This window comes from Onychomys torridus, chromosome X (assembly GCF_903995425.1).
Source record: "Onychomys torridus chromosome X, mOncTor1.1, whole genome shotgun sequence".
In the NCBI taxonomy this organism is placed as follows: Eukaryota; Metazoa; Chordata; class Mammalia; order Rodentia; family Cricetidae; genus Onychomys; species Onychomys torridus.
The window spans coordinates 96,800,089-96,823,331 of record NC_050466.1 but is presented as its reverse complement, the minus strand read 5'-3'; the positions used below and the strand labels follow the sequence as shown (position 1 = coordinate 96,823,331).

General features: G+C 34.8%; 1 protein-coding gene across 1 annotated transcript in view; it reads left to right on the top strand.

Moving 5' to 3' along the window:
- Positions 1-22,643, top strand: part of Brwd3 (bromodomain and WD repeat domain containing 3) — a 108,055-nt gene extending 85,412 nt beyond the window's left edge. The window contains exons 32-41 of the mRNA XM_036174419.1: positions 1,152-1,277; positions 1,370-1,448; positions 3,570-3,626; positions 4,655-4,792; positions 5,735-5,806; positions 7,117-7,269; positions 9,266-9,429; positions 10,007-10,104; positions 10,930-11,088; positions 14,727-22,643. Coding sequence (XP_036030312.1) covers positions 1,152-1,277; positions 1,370-1,448; positions 3,570-3,626; positions 4,655-4,792; positions 5,735-5,806; positions 7,117-7,269; positions 9,266-9,429; positions 10,007-10,104; positions 10,930-11,088; positions 14,727-15,481 — 1,801 coding nt within the window. The 3' untranslated portion in view covers positions 15,482-22,643. The remainder of the gene's footprint in view (positions 1-1,151; positions 1,278-1,369; positions 1,449-3,569; positions 3,627-4,654; positions 4,793-5,734; positions 5,807-7,116; positions 7,270-9,265; positions 9,430-10,006; positions 10,105-10,929; positions 11,089-14,726) is intronic.
- The last annotated feature ends 600 nt before the right edge of the window (positions 22,644-23,243 follow it).

The following is a 23,243-nucleotide window of genomic DNA, read 5'->3' as shown; positions in this document are numbered from 1 at the left end:
TTTATTACAGAAGCCATAGTTTATGTTTCTTGTGCCTTTTTAAGATCTGTTTTTTTTAATGTCTGATATAGTCGTCTGTAATTTCACCAGTAGTCATCCAAAAACATACTCCAAAGCTCCTTACACTTGATCACTAGTCATCCAGAAACATACTCCAAAGCTCCTTACACTTGATCACATTTGCAGATGGACAAAAAGACAGTGGAAAACATAAGTAGCACAACTGTGTGAAACACAAAAACTACAGTAAATTTGTTTACTAGATGCAGATTAGGTAATAATCTAATGTATCATGATCAAGATGCTACAGAGATAATGCAGCACATTTAAAATCCTCCTTGGCTAAATTTACTTGAGAGAGAGAGAGAGACAGAGAGACAGAGACAGAGAGAGAGACCAAGTTATTTGTTCTTTATTTTAGCTTAGGAGAAAAATTATTATAAAATGGTTTGAAGGTCGGTTCTTGGTGCTTTATTCAGCTGTGCCCATTTTACACTAACTGCAGCATTCCGTGAGCTAGTCTGCCTCTGGTACTTGAGAAATGGGTGCATTTTATAAAATAGGTATTGTTTCATTTGATAATATGTCTGACATAACTAGATGGAAATGTGTTATTTTCCACACTAAATAAAGTTCCTTCCTTCCTTCCCTTTCTTTTTCTTCCTTCCTTCCTTCCTTCCTTCCTTCCTTCCTTCCTTGCTTTACTTTCTTCTTTCTTTCCTTTGTCCTTTTCCTTAAACTACACATGATTTTTTGATTTATCAGTGAACTTTTTGCTTGGTTTTTATTTATTTTTAATGTGTGTGTGGGGTGTGTGTGTGTGTGTGTGTGTGTGTGTGTGTGTGTGTGTGTGTGTGGCATCACACCTGTGGCACCACACACATATGGAGGTCAGAGGACAACTTTCAGGAATTGGTTCTCTCCTTCAACTGTGGGATCCTGAGTGTTGGGATCAGATTTTCAGGTTATCCACTGATCCGTGCTGATGTTTTAACAACATGCATAAGTCACACAATATATATGTGTCACATACATGTATTGAAATACCTTTGACATACAATGATAAAATGACTAATAGTCTAATAATGCACATTCTAGGTATATAATTCAAATGTATCAGGCCAAGACTAACAGGATCTTTTATTTTATAGGAGAATATCAGCATTAATGTGGGAGGTACGCTATATTGAGCATAATGCTAGGACTTTCAATGAGCCAGATAGTCCTATAGTTAAAGCAGCCAAGATTGTGACTGATGTCTTACTTCGATTTATTGGGTAAGATGTGCTGTTATTTTCTACAGAGACTAACTAACATTCTATTTTTTAAATATTGGAATGTATTTTGCCTTACTTATCTTGTTTCTTAGGGATCAAAGCTGTACTGATATTTTGGATACATACAAGAAAGTTAAAGCTGAAGAACTAAACAGCAGTGATGCAGAGGAGGTAAGAATCACAGCTTCATGAGTATGACTGTTTCTTTTCTGGTATTTGGGCCACAGTAAATATTAGTGTATACTATAATTGGTTATGAATAGTGAAAATTTTAGGAAGGTAGCTGAATCTTTTATATTAACATCTTGCCACATTCAGATGGTATATACCAAAATTTAATGGTGTGCTATGTACAAGGTATTGTCAGAGATAGGTAACCAGTTATCCCTTGAAACTTGGTGCATTTATATAATGCACAATCAACAACTGGTTTCTAGCCCTTAAAAAAATAAGACAGAGCACCTGCATTTTATCTTATTTAATGAGTTTCTTGTGTGTTTTTTGTCTTTTTCTTTGCATTCAAAGTTTTAAAAGAATGTTTACTTAGAGGTAGGCAGTGGTGGTGCATGCCTATGACCCCAGCACTTGGGAGGCAGAGGCAGATAGATCTCTGAGTTCTATGGTCTGCCTGATTTACAGAGAGAGTTCCAGGACAGGTAGAGCTATGCAGAGAAACCCTGTCTTAAAAAAACAAAAGAAAAAAAAACTGTTCAGTTGATGCTAATTTTACTACTGATTTTATCTCAATATTATATGTAAAATAGCAAAAGATCTTTAAGTTATGCATTTCGATGTCTAAATGTTTTAATAGATGCATGGAGTTTCTACCTCATTCCCTTTTGGAAGCTTTAAATACAGTCAATCTTCTCTGACTGAAATGGAATTCATATTCTCAGCAAGACCATCATGTACCACTAGCTAATTCAGAATGTTTAATAGAAAACAGTTCACCCCAGAGATAAAATAAAATAAATCAAATATGCTAGATCTTATGGGAGGGTCATAAGATACTTTTCATGTTTATTTTGTTATAGCTAGTCTTTCTTGTCAGATTTTCTTTGGACCACTAGCTCCCAAATAATGACACGGAGACTTATTATTGATTATGAAAGCTTGGCTTTTTGCTTAGGTTTGTTCCCAACTAGATCTTATAACTTCAAATAACCTGTTTCCATTAATCTATGTTCTGCCATATGGCTCTTTACCTCTCCTTCATTCTGTATGTCTGACTCTCACTGGCATTTCATCTCCTGTCTCCAGGAGCACCAGATTGTAACCCTGAGTTCCTCTCTCTTCCCAGAAGTCCCGCCTAGTCTCTCCTTGCCTAGCTATTGGCCATTCAGCTATTTATTAAACCAATCAGAAGGCACCTTAGGCAGAGATACATCTTTACGGTATACAAAAAAATTATCCCACAACATCTTGTTTGCATCATTTATCTTTAAAATTGTGAATCTCATGTGACACTTTCCTGGTAAAAATTTATGTGACTATAAAATCATGTATTTTAATATACCTAAATGCTGTTTATACAAGTAATATGGAAAATGTAATACACTGGTTAGATATTAACCTATTAAAAATCCAAGCAAAATTGTTTATTTTTTCTTATATTTTTTCTAACCATTAATATAAATATATTTTAATTTAGGGTTTGATATAATAAGAATTTCTCCACAAACTTGTACTGTTTTGCTTAGACTAGAAATTTAAGGTAAAGTTTTAACAGCTTGGTTTAATTGGAAAGTAATATCAATATGTTCTGATCTAATTTCTCCTATGTATTGTGTAGTTATTTTGCCCTTCACCAGTGGTGCCTAGGTCTTGACTTTGGTCTTGAGACAGACTTATCTCTCAGAGACGTAATTAACTGAATTAGGACAAATTTATAATTCCCTAGGGAAAATGTACTAATTGTTGAAATAGCAATGTTTAATTGAGAATATTTCTCAATTCTGGTATATCAGATGAATGAGTCAAATAGAATAAGGTTGTTTTTTTTTTTTTAATACTCACGCTTATTTGACTACAGAGTTCACCTTTTTCCTCATTTCTTGTTCTAGTTTAAAAGGAAATTCTTTTCAGTTCTTCTCCCAGTGTGTTTTCTAACCTGTACACAGCATATTGCCAAAGTTTGAAGTGAATCTCCTTCCTACATTTGCTCTGCTGTCTGCTCCAGTGAAGGAAAGTTAACTGTCGTTTTCTTTGCCGTTCACGTGTGAGCGTGCATTTGCTTTTTAACATTTCTAACGTACCTTAGCAGCAGCTCTCACTTTTCCTCTTGTAATTTAGGATACAGAAATGGTTGATTTAGATTCGGATGGTCCTGGAACTTCATCTGGAAGAAGGGTGAGTAAATCAGTGACTTGCTGAGAACAAAACATTTCCAGGTTTTTTGAGTCACGAGATCCCAAAGTCTTAACCCAATCTTTAAGAGTTTAAATGAATCCCCAGGGGAGTCTTGGCCCTAGAGGAGATGAGAATGGAGAGGAGGGGATGGGGGGAGGTGGGAGTGGGAGCGGGAGGGGGGAGGACAGGGGAACCCATGGCTGATGTGTAAAATTATAACACAAATATAATAATAATAATAATAATAATAATAATAATAATAATAATAGTAAGCTAAATACAACTAACTTTAAAACAAACAAAAAAAAGAGTAGCTGGATTCTGGATTCTTGGTAGTAAACACATAGCTTATACGTGATGTACGTTTATTACAGCAGTGGGTCAGGATATGCAACCCAATCACAGGAAAAAAAGACAGCAAGGGCTGGATGAAACCATACAGGTTCCCATATGTCCTCCTCCTCCTATGAGGGGCCATACAGCACATTCTTCCCACAGCAATCAAAACAGAAAAACGTGTGTGATTAGTGACTCAGTTACCAAGAATTTTACTAGTGACTGCTGCTAATGGAGGCAACTTCTGACTAAGGCATACCTTCATCCCAGATTCCCACAAGAGAAGCAGGCACTCTGCATAGATTACGTTGTTTATACTGTCTAAATAAACAGTCTTTACAATTCAAGAAACAGTTCAGGCTCATATTGGCCACAGGCCAACATTTGAAGTCAAGGGGAGTGGGGAAATATTTACTTGTCTGTACTTTATTTGCATTTTTGTTTTTTTTTTTTTTAAAGAAAATTCAGAATACTAGACTTGTTGGCATTCACTTTGGTTTATTTTTTGCCAGACAGAATGATGCTTTAAACTAAGAAACATAAGTAGTAGTTGTTGTGTCTTATACAGGGGAATGCTATTCAAATGACAGATACATTAGCTCAGCTGCTTGGAGTTTGACTTGGATAATATTAGGCTTTTATGAGAAAATCAAGGAATGGTTATGGAAAAATTAATTCTGTTAAATTTGTAGGTCAAACGAGGCAGAAAACAGTCCTTCAAGTGTAATCCTGATGCTTGGCAAAAACAATGCAAAGAACTACTGAGCCTTATTTATGAACGTGAAGACTCAGAGCCATTTCGACAGGCAGGAGATCCTCATTCCAACCCAGTAAGCTTACCGTTGTTTAAATAATTGCCAACAGGATGATTTCCCATTAGTTATCCAAGCTAGTATCGATCTAGGAACAATTTCCCCAATTTTTTCCTTTTAGTTATAACTTTGGAAAATAGTTATCATGGAATTCGTATGTAAATTACACAGTTTCTAAAAGAAACTTTAATCAGCTGGATGTGGTGGCACATGCCTTTAATCCTAGGCAGAGGCAGGTGGATAACTGGGAGTGTGAGGGTAGCCTGGTCTACACAGAGATCCAGGCTAGCCAGGACTGAATAGTGAGACCCTGTCTAAAAGAAAACAAACAAAAAAACCCTTTTCTTTACTTTCATGCTTTAATTTATTTGTTTAGTATAGTCTACAAACCTCTAGTGATACCTTTACACACCATAGACTTAATAATAATATGTCAGACCTGTTTAATTTATAGTGAATTTGTTTTCAGAATGGCTATATAGAGTAATCCATATACCAACATTACTTTTCAACAAAGATAACATTATGACAATTTAGATTATAGAATTACTTTTTACTTTTAGACAGGGTCTCTAGGCTGGTTGGGACTACTGTGTCCTAAGCTGACATTGTACTTCCCAAGTGCTAGGATTAAAGGCATGCACTGCTCTGCCCTGTGGCTTGGATTTCTTTTTATACATATATGATAATTCCATATAGTATAGACACTTGAAAACATCGTGTGTATGTCTTGGAAAGAAAATTAAGTAACAATATTACATTCAACTAAGTTTGATTTGTTTGTAGGAAGTTTGAGGAGGACACATTAGGCTTGTGTTTTTCAAAGCAGAATATGGTGAACACAGAAATTTTTCAAGTAAAATATCATTTTGATTTATGGATTTTTGAGCCTTGACTCACAGTTTCATGGATACTCTAGAGTGGTGATATGGAAACCGTCTGTGTTCTTTGTCTTGATAGGCTCAGCAACAGCAAGAAGGAGAACCCTCAGCATCAGCTCTTCCAGACAGACAAGATCCATCTCATTCTGAGGTAGGCTTAGACTAGTTTTGTGGTGTTCCATTTGGAATTTTGTACAATTTGCTCAGTTTGCCTTTCAATTCGACTTAGTTTCTTTTTATAAGTTTGTTTAATTATTTTTGGTCATTTTAATTATTTTATTTTGGTTTTGGAACCAGCATGTGTTCCCAGCTGTTTTTCATGACATCATATAGTTGTTTATTTGGACATACAGATAGAAAGGCATGCAGCAAAGCGGAGAACATTCAGTGGACTGTATTATGTCTGTAGCACAGACGATGATTCCCACTTGGGTCTCCTTAAATAGTCATCTGAGTAATCTGAGTTTTTGTCTGATTACCCATGTTCTGACATTATTCCTTATGAAAATATTAGTGCTTTATAAGGCATAGTCTTTTGAAATATACTTTTGGTGTTTTTATAACTTAAGGAAATCTATTTAAAGCAATTGTTTTTCATACTTTGGAAAACATTTTCTCTTCTTTATAATACCATTTTTCTGTTACTTTTTTCCTCTTTTCACTTTCTTCTTAGATGAAAATGTGGTAGTTCTACTTCTTAATATTCTAAGTAGCATGAGTGAATACTTATTATGTATTTTACTCAAATTTATGAATTCATGGTAGGAGGAAATATAAGTCTGTTTCAGATATTATCATATACAACAGCCCTAGGAAAACAATAACTAGACAAAAGATTTAAGTTAAAATGGATTTTTTTTCTTTTTCCTAATTAAACTCAAACTAAGCTCTTAATCAGTGAGATTGACGACTAGAGATGAAATAAAAAAAATCACATTGGTTAGAGATCCAAAAGGAAGCCAAATGTGATGGTGCAGAAGTAGAACCCTAGAACTTGGGAGGCTGATATGGGAGAATCATGAGTTTAAAGGCAGCTTCCACTGCATAGAGAGACAGAAAAGAGGGGTAGGGAGCACAAACATGACCAGTCAACTTTGACTTCAGCTAGTAACAACTTAATGTGAAATCTCATAACTCAGAATCCTGGAAATGTGTAGGTAGGTTGTGCAATGGAACTCTTCAATTACACCTGAATAATCCCATCATCTGTCATTAGGTAACTTCATGGTATCAGCAGCTCAAGCCAGTGTCTTTGACTTTTCTCTTCTAACCCTTTAAACTCCTAGTATTTTCAGAAACCTAAAAAGGAGTTGGTTTGGGAGTGGGAATAAGTAGTTGGTAGACAAGGTAGTGTTTGTGTCAAGATAACTTGCATCAGTGGGTAATGTAATTCTCAGTGCTATTTTATTTAGAATTGTTTTGTAATTTGAGTATTTAAATGTAACACATTATTATTTGTAGGATTATCAAGATGTTATAGACACACCTATGGACTTCAGCACTGTGAAAGAAACTTTGGAATCAGGAAATTATGATAGTCCTCTGGAATTTTATAAAGATGTTCGCCAAATATTCAGCAACTCCAAAGCTTATACTTCTAATAAAAAGTCAAGGGTATGAAACTAATATTAAATGGGCAGTTATGTATTGCAGGCAGTTTTCCTTCCACAGTTTTTAAGATTTGTAAACAAGTATATTCTAATATTTTGACACAGTTACTGAATTCTGGATTTTTTAAGGCATATGTCAATATACATTCAGAATAACCATTCTGAAATTAAGCAGCTTTTTCTTTCTCTTATCTTACTCTTCTTTATTCTTTAATGATAATTACATCTGCCAGAGAAAAGACAAAGAGAGGAAAGTCAATAATTTAAATACTCAAATCTCCAGGAAATGAACTGATAAATATAAAGGTAGTTGACAATATTAATTTATATGAAGTGTTTTAATTAGCTCTTAATATGGATATTCCCATTGCTATTACAAGTGGCGATCCCTATTGGGAAGTTACAACTTTATTCATACTCACATTAAATAAATCCCCTATGTGTTGTCAAAACTGCAAATATCCCAAGAACAAGAAATAGTAACAGTAATATTTATCTTTTGGAGTCACTAGTGTCCAATTAACTGTTAAATTAGTTACATGGTAGGCATATATATACCTCTTTCAACTACTTTATATACAGTCAATTTCGCCAATTTCTCTAGGCGTAAATTCTTTTTACATTTGCTTTTCCACTTTCATCATAATTTTTAGAGTAATACAGTCTCTATATAAAGTTTGGAAAATATGAAAAACTTTTAAAAATCAAACTATCACATTTTTATTTATAGTTAATATTTATTGTGCTTACTTCTAGGCCTAGCTATACTAATATTTAACATTCATATGCTTTTAAAAGTTTAGGTTTCATATTTCAAGTTATTGTTATATATGTATTATGACTTTAAAAATAATTTTTATTAATTACTTGAGAATTTTATACAATTTTTAAAATATAATCACTTATTACCCTTCCCACCCAACGCTGAGATTACTTTCTTCTTCTAATTCATTTGTCATCAAGCCAATTTGTGTTGCCCAGACAGTCTTGCAATTAGGGCTTGTGCTGGTGTGTGTCAGACCTTGTTCTGGTCAGCCAACAAGGGGCTCACAGTGTTTAAAAAAAAAATGACTTTCCTGCTCCCGGCATCTATTAAATGCTCTAAATCCTCCGCTAGTGGTAGGATTACATGTCAACCTTCCTGCCCTCTAAGTTGGAATTCTTGTCTTGTCTGGACCTTGTGCAGGTCTTGTGCATGCTTTCCCATTCTCTGTGCATCTGTCCTGCTTTGTCTGCCAAGCATTGTTTCCTTGAAGTCATCCACCACCTCTGGCTCTTACAGTCTTTCTGCCCTCTCTTCTGTGAAGATCCCTGAGCCTTGGGCTGAGATATGAAAGTCTTACTGGGGCTGAGCACTTTACCCTTTGTTTTCTGCACTTTGACCAATTGTGGGTCTCAATGTTAAATGCCATTTTCTCTAAAGAGAAAGTTTCTCTGATGAGGGTTGAGAGATGATCTGATCTATATTATGACTGTTTAAGGTTATCTGATCATTTCATGGTTTATTGGGATTTTGTTAGTTTTGTTTTTTACTAGTATCCAAATTTAGAGTCTTTAAAAATAATTTCCCATTTTACACAAATAATGACTGTAGCCAATGTCTTTAATATCATTGAATATGCTTATCGTGGATGTACAGTCCCCTGATGGTTCCTTAAACAACAGATTCCCAGAGATAAAATTATTAGCCAAAGGATAGGTATATCTTTAAAGTTCTGTGGTACATATTTCAAACTGTTTTTTTAGAATATTGTTTCAGTGAAAATTCCCTCTTATATGAGGATTTTTTTCCCTGACTTTCACAGCACCAAATATTATCTTTTAAAGTTTTTATTATTTTTTATTACATGAAAATGACATCTTAATTCCTCAAGAATTTTTCAAATAGATAGTATGTGTTTTTCATCTGCAATGATGTTCATGTTGGTCCAGATATGTTCATGCTTTTCCCATAACTAAAGGTAATTGCTAAAACAAGGCTGTACTTTCTACCTTTCCAGATCTATAGCATGACGCTGAGGTTGTCTGCCTTATTTGAAAGTCACATTAAAAATATCATCTCTGAATATAAGTCAGCAATCCAAAGTCAGAAGAGGAGAAGGCCACGGTACAGAAAGCGCCTGAGAAGCAGCAGCAGCTCATTATCCAGCAGCAGAGCTCCTAGGTATATTATGTTGATGTAGCATTTTATGTTTTAAAGCATTTTGTGTGTGTTACTCATCTACAAAAGTTTATGAATAAAGTCAGGATCTCTCAAGAGACCCAAGAACTCTTGTTCCTGTGGGAAAATGGAGTTTGTAAATCAAAGTATTGTTTATGTGGATTTCACTATGCTTTAAATTTTAATTATTTACGTTTTTTTGTTTTTTGTTTTTTTTGTTTGTTTGTTTTTTTTGTTTGTTTTTCGAGACAGGGTTTCTCTGTGTAGCTTTGCGCCTTTCCTGGTACTCACTTGGTAGCCCAGGCTGGCCTCAAACTCACAGAGATCCGCCTGGCTCTGCCACCCGAGTGCTGGGATTACAGGCGTGCACCATCAACGCCCGGCTTTAATTATTTACTTTATTAAATGACTGAAGCTTAACTTTGTCAGATAACCTATTTTAGGCATTTCACTTGAATTTTAGGTAGTTGCCATTTTGGTCACCTTAAGAATTTTGTGTCATGTTATTTATCATATTGAATTACTAACAGAAAAAAAGTCATAATTATATATATATATATATTTTTTTTTTTGTTTACAGTCCAAAAGGGAAACAGAAGCAAATGAAGTTACAGCCTAAAAATGACCAGAATACCTCAGTGTCTTATGCCAGGACTAGTTCTCCTTTTTCTTCTCCTGGTAAATATATATTTGGGTTTTGTGTTCTACAGTTTGATGCTGATTAAAAGATATAGAAGTGCTATCACTGTTTATACTGCAAAGAGCAATAGATTTGGATTTAGAAAAATTGCATTTTAATCATTATTCTACTTGCTAGTTGTATGGCCCTCCAGTAAGATATTAGGTTAAAGTGATTTGGTTTCTTTGTTTGACTAAGTGATTTTCAAGTTCATTTTTAAAAAATTTATTGTGTGTTTATAAGTATTTTGCCTACATATACATTTGTACACCATCTGCATGCCTGGTACCCGCAGAGGCCAGAAGAGGATGTCAGATCCCCTGGCACCGGAATTATAGATGGTTGTGAGCAGCCATGTGGGTGCTGGGAATCTACCTTGGAATAGCCAGTGCTCTTAAATGTTGAGCCATCTCTCTCTAGTACCTAACTAGAAGAATCTAAATGTCCTTTTGAAAGTTCTGTAACTTTATGATTTTTATTGTCTATAATATCTCAAAGAATTGGTACATATATTTGTCAATATAAGACTTGAAGATAAAATATGTGATGGAGGTATTTCCTAGGGTGGTTTTTTGACATTTTATGTTTGAAAGTCTAGTGATGATAAATTATTTGTTTTCTTGTGGTCAGATATTCATATTTACTTTCAGGGTTGGACTTTAGGGTCACTGTCCTCCTAGCTGGGAATATACATGTGCTACCAGTTGTAAAGCAACATTTAATTTTATTGTAAGATAGTGAATGTAGAATTTTTAAAGCAGCCTATATTAAATTTCCTGAAACAAATGAAATGAAGTTAACATTACAATCTTTTTAAATGTAAGTTTCAGATGCTGCTGAAGGTGTTTCACTATATCTACTTGATGATGAAGGAGATGGGCCGTTTTCTCCATCGAGTTTCAGTGGATATAGCAGAAGTGGAAATAGCCATGACCCAGGGAAAGCCAAATCATTTCGTAATAGAGTTTTACCAGTTAAACAAGGTAGGAAATTGAATATTGGAGAGGTAGCTTATTCTCTATTTTCTTATGATGAATGATCAGTCATTTAAAAAGCTGATGTATTAGGGTAGTACAACTAGAATGTCTTGGCACTTAATAAGAATTGTAATACAGTCAAATTTATGTCAAAAGAATTTTATAGCCACAATTAAGAACAGATGTGTATGTACTAATTGCTTTTGAACAAAATGTAAATTGAAATGAATAAGGGGAAAAAAACTAAATGAATAATTCTTCTTCTAAGTGCATAAGAACCATACTGTCAGAAGCATTTAAGATTTTTCATATATTAAGCCATGTCAATAAGAATTGAGAAAGACTAAAAATTCATATTTTAAAAGCTCTCATTCCTACAGGCTATTTCAATGACTTTATATTTGAAGGGAAAAATGTAGGGCTTACAGAAATCATTGACCTAATTCATGATCATATTTATCCATCTTGTATGCCAAGAGAATTGATTTTATAAATATTTGAAGTTTACTATTAGTCGGAAGCTCTTATATAGGGTCCTGTACATACCTTGAACATGCTCAAAGAAAGTTCTATGTTCAACTATTTGAAGTTTGTAAAAATATTTAATTTATTTTTACAAATATGTTACTGGAATATCCTTTTAACTTTATATACATTTTAGTGGATATTAATTTTTCTTGTTCATTGTTTTATAATCAACAGATGTGCTAAAATAGACTATAAGTATATATTTGGTTATATGAAAAATATTGGAACATCATGTAGTTGATCTGAGTTAAAGACTGACAAGCAATGGAAACTTACTGATTTAAAATGTACTTTTATAGTTGCCATTTTATAATTTTGTTCTCTCTGATTCTATTGCATTGGTCATACTTAGGCCATAGACTTCCTCACTCTTCTTCATGGGAAAAGCTTATAGACAAAGTAGCCTGTATTTTCTGCCTCTTCTTTCATCCAGGACCCTTTCTCTCTTTATAGCACCAGGCACTCTCCCAAAAGCTCTTCTCCCCAAATCACTGGTAATATAGACAGCCCAGCCAGTGTTCCTTTTCCTAGTACATGACTTCTTGATCTCTGTGGCACTTGACACTGTTTACTACCTCCTCTAAAGCTCTTCTTTACTGCCTTAGAGACTCCACTGCTATTCCTATATAGTTCTTTTGCTTTGCTTTGCTTGCAGTTCTCTGCTATTGTACCTCACTTGATTTTTGGCTCCTACAAATAAAGAACTCTAATAAATCTGTTGACTAAGCCAGTCATCATATTCCTTATAGGCCAGAATCTCACTATATAGTTCTTAGATGGCCTGGAACTCACTGTGTAGACCAGGTTGGCCACAGACTCAGAGTTTTGCCTGCCTCTGCCTCCAGAGTGCTGGGATTAAATGCGTGTGCCACCATTTCTAGTTTAAACCAGTCTGCTTGATGCTAGTGGCTGTGTAAATGTATCAGCTCAAACTTCAGTCTCATTTCCAGGTGCTTCCTAAAAGTAAGTTCCATTCATGTTCATTATCTTTGTGTCTCAAGGTCATCCTTTTCATTCAACTTAAATCTTTTCTTTTTAAAGGTGTGCTCTCACTATGTAGTCTAAGCTCACCTCAAATTCTTTTATCTTTCTGCCTTAACCTTCAGAATACTGCAGTTTGAAGCATGTACCACCATGCCCTACACAGTAATCTGAACTCTCCATTTACCTCTCACATCCACATAGTTGTAAAACCTTGTTAAATCTGTATATCTTTTTAAATTTGTATTTGTGGTAATGTGTATATGTTTGTGGGTTTGTGCACATTAGTGCAGTGCCCCGGAGGCCAGAAGACCGAATCTGATTCCCTGGAGCTGCCCATGTAGGTGTTGGCAAACAAACTCTGCACCATCTCTCCAGTCCCACTATAACTCTTAAATACTACTGAAATGTCTTATCTCCCCTTTTTTTGTTTGTTTGCTTTTGTTTTGTTTTTTGTGACACCAACTCCGTCTCTAGCTGAGTGTACTAGTCACTTTAGGTAGCTATAACAACATACCAGAGTGAGCAGCTTAAACAACAGACTTTGATTTTACCAACCTTCTGGAGGCTCTAAGTCCAAAGAATGAAGGTGCATGGAGATTATTATCTGACGAGCTTAATTTTCATCAGGCTTATAGAATACCACATTTAAGTTGTATTCTTTGTGGCCATTTATACGGCTCTATATTTCTGTTTCTCTGTGTGTTGCTCTGTCTCTGCCTCCACCCCCTGCCATGTGTGTTGGGGGTGGGTAGAGAGATAGAAACTTCCAAGTCTCTTCCTTTTTCTATGATACTTAAGACCTTGATTAATCTCCAATCTCCAAATGTAATCACTTTGGCAGTTATGGCCTCAACATAACAATTTTATCTTAAATGTCAACATAACATAGCTTGCTTTCCTCATCCATTTTCTTTCCCTTTATTTTCTCTCCGTAGACTGAAAATTTATTTCCAGAATTCTCTCTCTAGCTCCAATCTTATGAGATCCAGCTTGTATACCTATATGATTTTTCATTTCTTTTTGGGATGCTTATGTATATACATATGCATATGTATATCAGGAGCTGAACCCAGGATTTCGTGAATGCTAAGCGTATTACCATTGAGCTACCTTCTGTTTGTTCGTTGTTGTTTTTTTTAATTTCCTTTTTTAGATTTCTACTGGAATCTAAAACTAGAAAACTTGACTTTTTCTCAGCACACTGCCCACACTTGTTCAATCTTCACTGTTTTTTATCTTAGCCAATATTTCTGCCCATTACCCAGTTTCTTAGACTGTAAAGCCTAGAAACTGTTTTGTTCTTAGTATTTGACATGGAAACCCCCTCAGCAGGTCCCATTGTTTCCACCTTTGAAATAAAAGATTTGTTCTGGCTGGTCTTCCATGAGGAAATGTTCTAATAGATTGGCTATCACTTCTTAACACCTCATTATGTCTTATCTAGACTACCGACTGCAGAGGTCTTTTAGCTGATCTCCACTTCTGTTTAAACACCTTCTACAATCTGTTCTCTATGTAATAGTTTTTTTTTTTAATGTAAATCGGATGTTGTCTCTCTAATCATCTACCATTTCATGTTTCTATTCCATCCTGACTGAACTAGATTCCCTTAGATCTTTTCCCCCCACATTTCACTTCATTTCATTATTTAAATATTACATCCTAAGACATCTTACTGATTTAAATAGCACCCCAAAACATAGTCAAATACTTTTTTGCTCTTATTTTCATTCTTTAGCTCTCTACTTAAAATTGCATTGGTTATTTATTCACTTTGTTTTTGTCCAGACTGTCCCCAGTAGTATATGAGTTATGATGTATGATAGCAAGGACTTTATCTCATTCATCATCAAGTTCCAACCTTCTACTAATACTTGTTCCATACTATTTAATTGCTAAGTACCTGTTAAACAAATGAATGAAACTTATAATTTATGCTTCCTTATAATTATTAAGTTTTTGCTAAAATTTCTGCCCAGACAACCTAAGTATCTGTTCCAACACCTTTGATGATTCTGTCCAATCAGTTTGGAGCACTAGCTATTTTTAATAGATTGTTTTGATTTTGAGTCTGAATGACTATCTTACAATGTCAAGACTTCATTTTTAAAAATCATTCATTTTTGCTTTAGATCACTCCGTTGATGGGCCTCTTACAAATGGTGATGGCAGAGAGCCCCGAACAGGAGCCAAAAGAAAACTTCTCAGTGCATCAGAAGAGGATGAAAGCATGGGAGGAGGAGAAAAAGAAATGAAAGAAACAAAAGAAAAAGCACATTTATCCTCCTCAGAGAGTGGAGAGTTAGGATCCAGTTTAAGTTCAGAAAGTACCTGTGGCTCTGATTCTGACTCTGAATCTACTTCCAGAACAGATCAAGATTATGTAGATGGCGATCATGACTATAGCAAATTCATACAAACCAGACCTAAAAGAAAACTCAGAAAACAACATGCCAATGGAAAGCGAAACTGGAAGATGAGAGGCACGGGAGGAAGAGGCAGATGGGGAAGATGGGGTAGATGGAGTAGAGGAGGCAGAGGAAGAGGTGGCAGGGGACGAGGGGGGCGTGGAAGAGGTGGAGGTGCCGGGAGAGGGAGAGGGCGAGGGAGAGGAGGAAGAGGTGCCTCTAGAGGAGCCACCAGAGCCAAGCGAGCACGTGTTGCAGATGATGAATTTGATACGATGTTTTCAGGACGTTTCAGTAGACTTCCTCGGATTAAAACAAGAAACCAAGGCAGGAGGACTGTTTTATATAATGATGATTCAGATAATGACAATTTTGTGTCCACTGAGGATCCTCTGAATCTTGGTACATCCAGATCAGGCAGAGTACGGAAAATGACAGAAAAAGCCAGGGTTAGCCATCTCATGGGATGGAATTATTAACAGTTAATGAATTTAGAGTAATTTTTAAAAATAAAATCAATGGCCTTCTACTGCAGGGAATTTACCAGAAAATCTACAAAGCAAGTTGTGTGGGGACTTTTGCTTCCTTTCACATTGGTGCTTTTCCATTATGCCAGTATACATTTGTTTCAAGACTTTAATCTCCACACTTCATTTGTTCAAACAAGCCTTACTCATTAGGCCTTAAATTAAAACAAATTCTGCCCACACATATACATGTGTGCACATACACATGCGTGGACATGCATACACAAGCGGGCACATACATACGTATACACACACACACACACACACACACAAACACACACACCACAGACACACTACAGATTTACTACATAAAAGGAGCATTCTGCTTCTTAAGAGTAGCATGACATTTTTATCTCAATAAGATATCCCTCTTTGCTTTTGTATCACAGAAGTATAGCACCTTCTTACAGAGTTTTATATAGTTTGTTTTTGCCATTTGATTCCTATACCCAGTAATAATAACTTTTGCACAATACACCAATCCTAAAGGCAGCTATTAAATGTTTACAGTTTCTATATTGTAAGAACGATCTGGATTATTTTACTCTTCCCAGGCCAAACTTTCATGAACTGTACTGAACTGAAGTATATATTTATACTGCAGTTTTGGGGTGGGGTGGGGGGTATCTTGATATGCTTTTCATTGATTTGCTTAATTCACGTTTAAGGTGAGAAAGGGTTGGTGCCTTGTAAATATGTAGCAAATCTTTGTGGTGTGTCCTGATGTGTGCATTAACTTTATTAAAAGAGAATACTTGAGGTATCAATCTAGACAAGGTGCCAAATGCAAAAGTTTCTTGCATCCATTTTTCTTTTCCTGTTATATTTTATTGCATTAATAGAAACTTGTGTAGCTTAATAGTAACTTAAACATTTGAGAAATCCTCATCCACAAAGAATAACTTCTTTGAACAGTAGCTCAGCTACCTCTATTAACGACAACTACTGGAAATCCTAAGGAAAATAGATGCTGTTACTCATTACTAAGGAGAACTAGAACAGGCTTGGTAGGGATGAATACTCCTAAGTTATAAGCTGAGAATTTTCAATAATCATATTGGCTCTCAAATTGATAGTTGTAACAAAATTTCCTAAGTGTTATATGCTCTAGGCTTTTGTAGAACATATTTATGTAAGGAGACTTGTTCTACTGCTTATCTATCTCTGCAACCACTTACTATATTTCACAGCTGTGAGTTACTGGTTTGTATTTGACTCTTAAAAGGTAACAATACCTAACTTGAGTTGGACTATTTTGGCTAGCTAATAGTTGGAATCGACTCTAATGGGTTCTTCTCTCCTCATTCCAAAGGGTTCTTCTGTTCTAGACTTCCAGAAAAGAGCCTCATTGCACTGCAGATATTTTGAATCATTATTTTATAGTTGAGGGAAAAAAAATGTTTAAACTCTTTTTTGGTCTTGTTTACAACAGTAGAGTGCACATGGTTCCATAAGTGAGCTTCAGTCCAAGATCAATTGTATTCCTCAGATTTGACATCACAGTTATGCTACTTCGCTAGATACTTCAGTTCTTGAAGTGGGAGGGATAACAATTGTAACAGCTATTTCGTTGCACTTAGATCAGACTTGTGTGATAAAACATTTTCTTACTGTACACCTGGTAATCCAGGATATTTCTTAAGCTGACATGTTTGTCTCATGCTTTCAATCATTTCATGCATCTGAAAATCTGTTAAGTGCAGAGGAAGGAGTGCACACATAACTTTGCTTTTTGGTGGGGTTGGGGGAGGGGCGGTTATTCTTGAACTAATACCCGTAAGCAATTTTCACTTGCAGTAGAAATGATGTTCAGGCTTTAAGAAAGTAGAATGAACTGTTAATGGCACTAATGTCTGTTGCTAGAGAGCAGACCAAGCTGATATTTTTGTTATTGTTGTTGTTGTTTTTCTTCACTATATACCAAAACTATTTCTGGTTATAACTCAGCTGCCATTTTAACCATAGTATAGATTCCAAATGTTCCCATTTTGAGAGTCTACATTTGACTTTTACTAAAATATACGATTTCAGTTATTCATCTCTTGGGCATTTAGACTAAATTGTGCCTATGATTTCCTGGAGTCAGTAACATTTTGTCCTACAACAACCAACATAATATAGTTCCTTAAATTCCTGGATGTACCCAAATATGTGTACCATTTTAGTGTGAAATTTGTGTTGACATTCTTCTGTGAAGAGCTGACCCCTTCAAATGTAGAAGAATTGCCATTTGTGAGATGTTAGCTGTCTGGAGCTTTATTTATAATTTATTTTGAAAAATAAAAATGCCACATTTATTCCCCAAATCTCAAGATTTTCTAGGCTTACATAATTAGAATAATAAGGCTAAAGACATTTTTAAGCATATTTTATATGTAGTGAAATACTGTGAAATACTAGTGAGCAGCATTTTGCTGTGATGTTGATTTCAGTTATTAGAATTTAAAGAGTTAGTCACCAGGGTATGTTAGGTGAACATAGTTATCATTTATTATAAAACAAACAGATAATTTTCTGTTTGCATGCAAATTATTTTCATAAGTATGAAAATAAAAGTCTGGGAAATGATATTTTTACTTTTTTAATCTGGACTTTCCCCTTTCCTCAATTTATATTTTAGGTTTTATAACACCTCTTCCTACAAATGTGTCATAATTTGTGTCATATTGAATATGTTATCATTTCATTTTCTAGAGATCTTTTAAACCTAAGTAAGATCTGGGTTCAGCCATAGCAAAGAAAATAGGGAATGAGTTAAGAATTCTGCAAATGAAGACCACTGTTCTATTTAGGCCCATGAGAGCATACATACTATAAGTTTAATCCTATGCTATATCTGAATATTCAGTAAGCTATATTTCTCATAAATACTAATGTTCAGATTCCAAGCTTTATGATCTTAGCATGTGTATATGTTTATAAAACTGAATCATGTGTTTCTTTGCTGGCTTGCTGTATGTATCTCATCTAGCAATAGGATGCTCTCCAAAACATTCACAAACCTACTAGCCTAATAACTAAATTTGTTTTTGTATAAGTGTTTGTGTACTTGTATGTATGTAGCTTTTTTCCACTTTGACATACCTTATCCCAGACATTAAAAAAGAGAATATTTTATATGGAAGGCACTGTCTACCAATTATTTGCCTCTTTAGAGCTCAGCCTGTGCATTTTTTAATGCTTAATCATCCATGTCATCATGTCTTTTAGATAACCAATTCTGATTTTGTCATATAACTGTGCCCCTCTATTCTTTTAATTTGCTTTGCCCTTTTATTTGTTTATTTTTCTCTTTTCCTCCCCAGAAATTGGGCTTATTCAAAAATTCTTCCATACAGTGTTTTGTTTCACCCAGAGGCAAAGCAACTGAGTAAAATACCCAAGTGTCATTCTACAAAATTGAGTTCTCATACATCTAAATTAGATTTCAGATATTTTAGATTGTCATCAGACAATACAGTAATTAAAAGAGAAAGATGTGAATACCACTTCTAACTTTTTAATAAAACTTTTTGAGCATTTTTCAAAATTTGTAAGTTTGTGGTAATGATACACATCATATATATATATATATATGGAATCATTTTATACACATTTGCCAACTGGTACTTATCTTTAAAGTTGAATTTTCATGCCCTTAAAAAGGAGTCTTAACATGTGATTTTCACTACATTTTGATGCCCAGCCATTTAAGCAATTACAATAACATTTGAAATCTGAAGTGAATATTTCCAGGGGAAGGAATAAGACCTTTGATATTTAAAGTTCTTTATTTTAACTGCTAACCACATTCCACAGCCTCTTTGTGGTACGAAAGGCTTTATGAATGTTTTATTGAAAATATTCCCTCTTAGCACTGCTTTCATAGTATCCCTCATTTTTAAAGCTTGTTTTTAAAATTAGTGGTGAAATATTTGCATGCTGTTTTTACTTTACATCTCTTAGGAAAGCTTCTTTACCAAGTGTTAATTTATCAGACTTACACAGTTTGGGTTCAAGTCCAGTATGAGGTTAAGTAGTTTCATGGTGCTGATTTTGGGGAACATGGCTAGCACTCAGGTTTCTTCCTATTTAGTCCCCGCTCTGGTCTGGTCACTCCTGTCATCTGGCCTGGCGCTTAGCTCCACTTCTCTTTCTGCAATGGACATTGCACCTGACCTAGCATTCTTGAACCAGACTGGAAATTTCTGATTCATTTTTGAGAGAAGTACAATAGAAAGGCCCTGCAGTTTAGACTTAAGGTGTGTTTATTTATATGTATGCCCAGTTCTTATTCTTATACCTATCTTAATTAAATCTAGAATATGGGACTTAGACATATAAAAGCATGGTAATTATTTTCTAAAAAAAAAATAAAATTATTGCTACATATTGAGATCGCCATTAGTAATTTACTTTTAAAAATCCCATATCGAAATACCTAGAAACCCAGTTGGAAAATGTGTCCTTTGCATATGTCACCAAATACACATTAGGCAGTACTACAACTGTTAATTCTTTAAAAACAATACTGTGGTGATGGCAATCAGTAATTTATTTCTTTGTTCTGTAACTTATCATCTCTGTCTTTTGTAGTCCTTTACACAGTATTAACAAAACTGTACTTTATGTTTGTTCTTAGTGTCCATAAATTTTAAGATGGAGAAACATTCATTTAATAGTTGATGTGATGCTGTATATGGGCAGAATGTCCATTAAACTAAAATTCAGTGGGGAGAAAAGGTAAACAAAACTGGCTTGGTTTATAAAAGATGTTTTGTTTGGCAGTTGTCGGTCATTATAAGCAATTACCTTCAAAGACAAAGAATACTGGACTAATTTGTTTCCATTCTTTATGGGATGTTTACAATAAAATTCCAAGTTGTTTGGAATCAGTTGCACTCTGGCTGCTTTATGCCTTAGCTCATACTAGAGATAAATTAACAAGACAAAGAAATATAAGAAATATGAAGTTAACCTTTCTACTACCCAGCTTTAGAGATTGTATTGTGTAATCCTTGGCTCTTTGTCATAAGATATTTTCTTACTATCTTTTTTTTTTGATCTTAGCAACTCAGTTGCTTCCTATGAAAGAACAGGTGTGGTTCCTAGTTCTTGCTGATATGCTTTGGATCACCATGAGATGATGAGTATGTTAATACTTTAAAATGTGGGCTGCTTGGTGCCTTCAATAGCAGCTTCCAAAGCACTTGTCTGATTGTTCTGCAGAGTTTCTTGAGATGGACAGATTTCTAGTATATTTCTTGTTAAAGTTTAGCAGCTAAGCTATAGAGACCTACTGCTTTTTATTTGGAGTTAAATTGCCTATCAACTTTGAATTTATTATAAATGGTGCTTTAATTCAATGTCAATCTAAGAGGGGGAGGAATGGAGTGAGCCAGCATCTGAACGTTTTCCCAGGAACACTCATCTTTGGCCATTAATCTGTCTCCACAAGTTTTCTCCCAGTGTCAAGAATTCTACCGAGTTCAAGATAAATAAGCTGGCTAAAGACTGCTCTGCATCTTTCATATGGAGGCTGTTTTGTGTTTTTAGAAATAAATGAGATGACTCAGTACAGGTCACCTCTTTTCTGACATTGGATCTATTGACTGACAGCCCAGTTTTCACAATACCCTGAGTGAGGTCTGGGGATACTTGTTATTTTTGTTTAGCTGTTTGATTGCTTAAAAATATCCCTCTTTTACAATGTAAACATGTTTCATTAAAATTATTTGTTAGCAGGATTTGGTATTTTCTTCACTCGCTAGATTTCTTAAATAGAAAAATTAAAGAATTTTTATGACAAAACTTTACTGAAGTATTCAGAAGATTGTTTGCCTCGTTGAGAAGATCAAGAGAAGAAGTGCTCTTTGCCCTCTCTATATATTATTTACTCCTTACTTAAAGCTACTTTCCAAAAATGCACAAAATAAATTGAAACCAATACATTGAGCTTGTGAGTTAACTTTTACATGGGACTTTGGTGCTATATTTAAGCTCATGTACTTCATTTACTGTCTTAAGTTTTTTTATATGAGTACTGAAGGCATTTTTATGATGCATAATGCTGGTAGACCAAATATAATATTAAATAAAATAAAATTTTTATGGTGTCATTTTTCCCAAAAGAATTGGAGTAACATTTTTTCTCGTTTTGTAACTTTTTAGTAACGTTTCCTTTGCCATCTGTAGTAACTTAGTGAAGTTACTTCTCACCTCCAGAGTATAAACATCTAGTAGCTAATTTTAGCAAAATTGTTAGCATACTAATCTTTTAGCATATCTTAAGGACTTTCAAATCTCTGTGATGCTAATATGCTTTCATTAATTTGTAAGTTCTACTTAATAACTTGCCTGCTCAGTACCCTTAGAGTCTCCAATTTTATAAATTTTCTTCCAGACATTTTAAGAAATAAAAAACATTTCAAATCAGTTAATACAAGTTACTAATATTAATTGATAAGAAATTTTATTAATTCTTAGAGGTGTTATGTGGTTCATGTTTGTCCTGTTGAAATCCCACCCAGAATTTGTATAGTAGTATGTTAATTTGTACTAGGAATTTTGTGTACTCTGTCAAGTACTTTAAGGAGGAAACTTGTCCTAAGACGTCTAGTTTTACAAAATGTCATTTTGAATGAAATATGCCTCCCAAATTGTATAATAGACATTTTCACAGGAGATTGTGTTACTCTTGGGTATTGTTCATTTAAAATGTCAGTAATGAAGTGCTGATAGTTCTGGATTGTTTCCATATGTTAAGTTTAATTTATAAACTAGAGCCACCTTGTATAAAAAAATAATAATAATAACTGTTACTTGATCTAGTCTGACCTCATAACATATCTTGCCCTTGACAGTTTTAGTTACTAAATCTTTTATCACATACTTCTAATTGTTCAACTGAAAATTGTCAGGGACCGAGTCACATTCTTTCTCTGGAGTTATATAGTGTTTTTCTTCCTATAGAATATTTACCAGCAGCATTTACAGGAAATGGCAGCAGGAAGAGTACACTCTTCCTTCCTAGGGTTGTTCATCTGTACCTTCTGGGTTTTTAACACTGTAATTTCTTAAAGAGCTTTATAGTTTGCGAAATTTGTCCCTCAATAGTCTCAATCACCAGAAAGACTATCTGTTGACTCCCATTTTTTTTTTTCCAAATGAGAAAAATGAGTTTCAGTAAAATCAAGTAATTTGCCTAGGTCCATGTAGTTAGTAATCAAAAAGTAAATCAAAAATCCTTGATTTTTCCAGGCGGATGGTGGAGGCACACACCTTTAATCCCAACACTCAGATTCAGGAGCATGGTGATCTCTTGAATTCTAAGTCAGCCTGGTCTACAAAGCCAGTTCCAGGATATACAGGGTAATACAGAGAAACCCTGTCTCAAAAAACCAAAAAAGAAAAACCTTGATTCATCCAGGGTACCTACTCCTAGTTTTTCGTCTGTTCCGCTGGCTTGCTTCCTAACTGCTATGAAATAGAGAGTCCTAAGTCATGTATGTAAGTGTAACCTAAAGAGCACTTTTCTGTTTGCTTCTGGTCCACATTTCCCCCTGTTTTAGTATATGTGCTGCCAAAGTGAGCACATGGTTCAGATTTTTAATGAGGATGTTCACTGAATTGTGTCTTGAAGCCTCAAAATTTGGGGACATGGTGGTTACAGGGTCTGATGCCATGTGTAATGTGAGTCACGGGATTGTTACTGATATTTTTGATGCTATTGTGT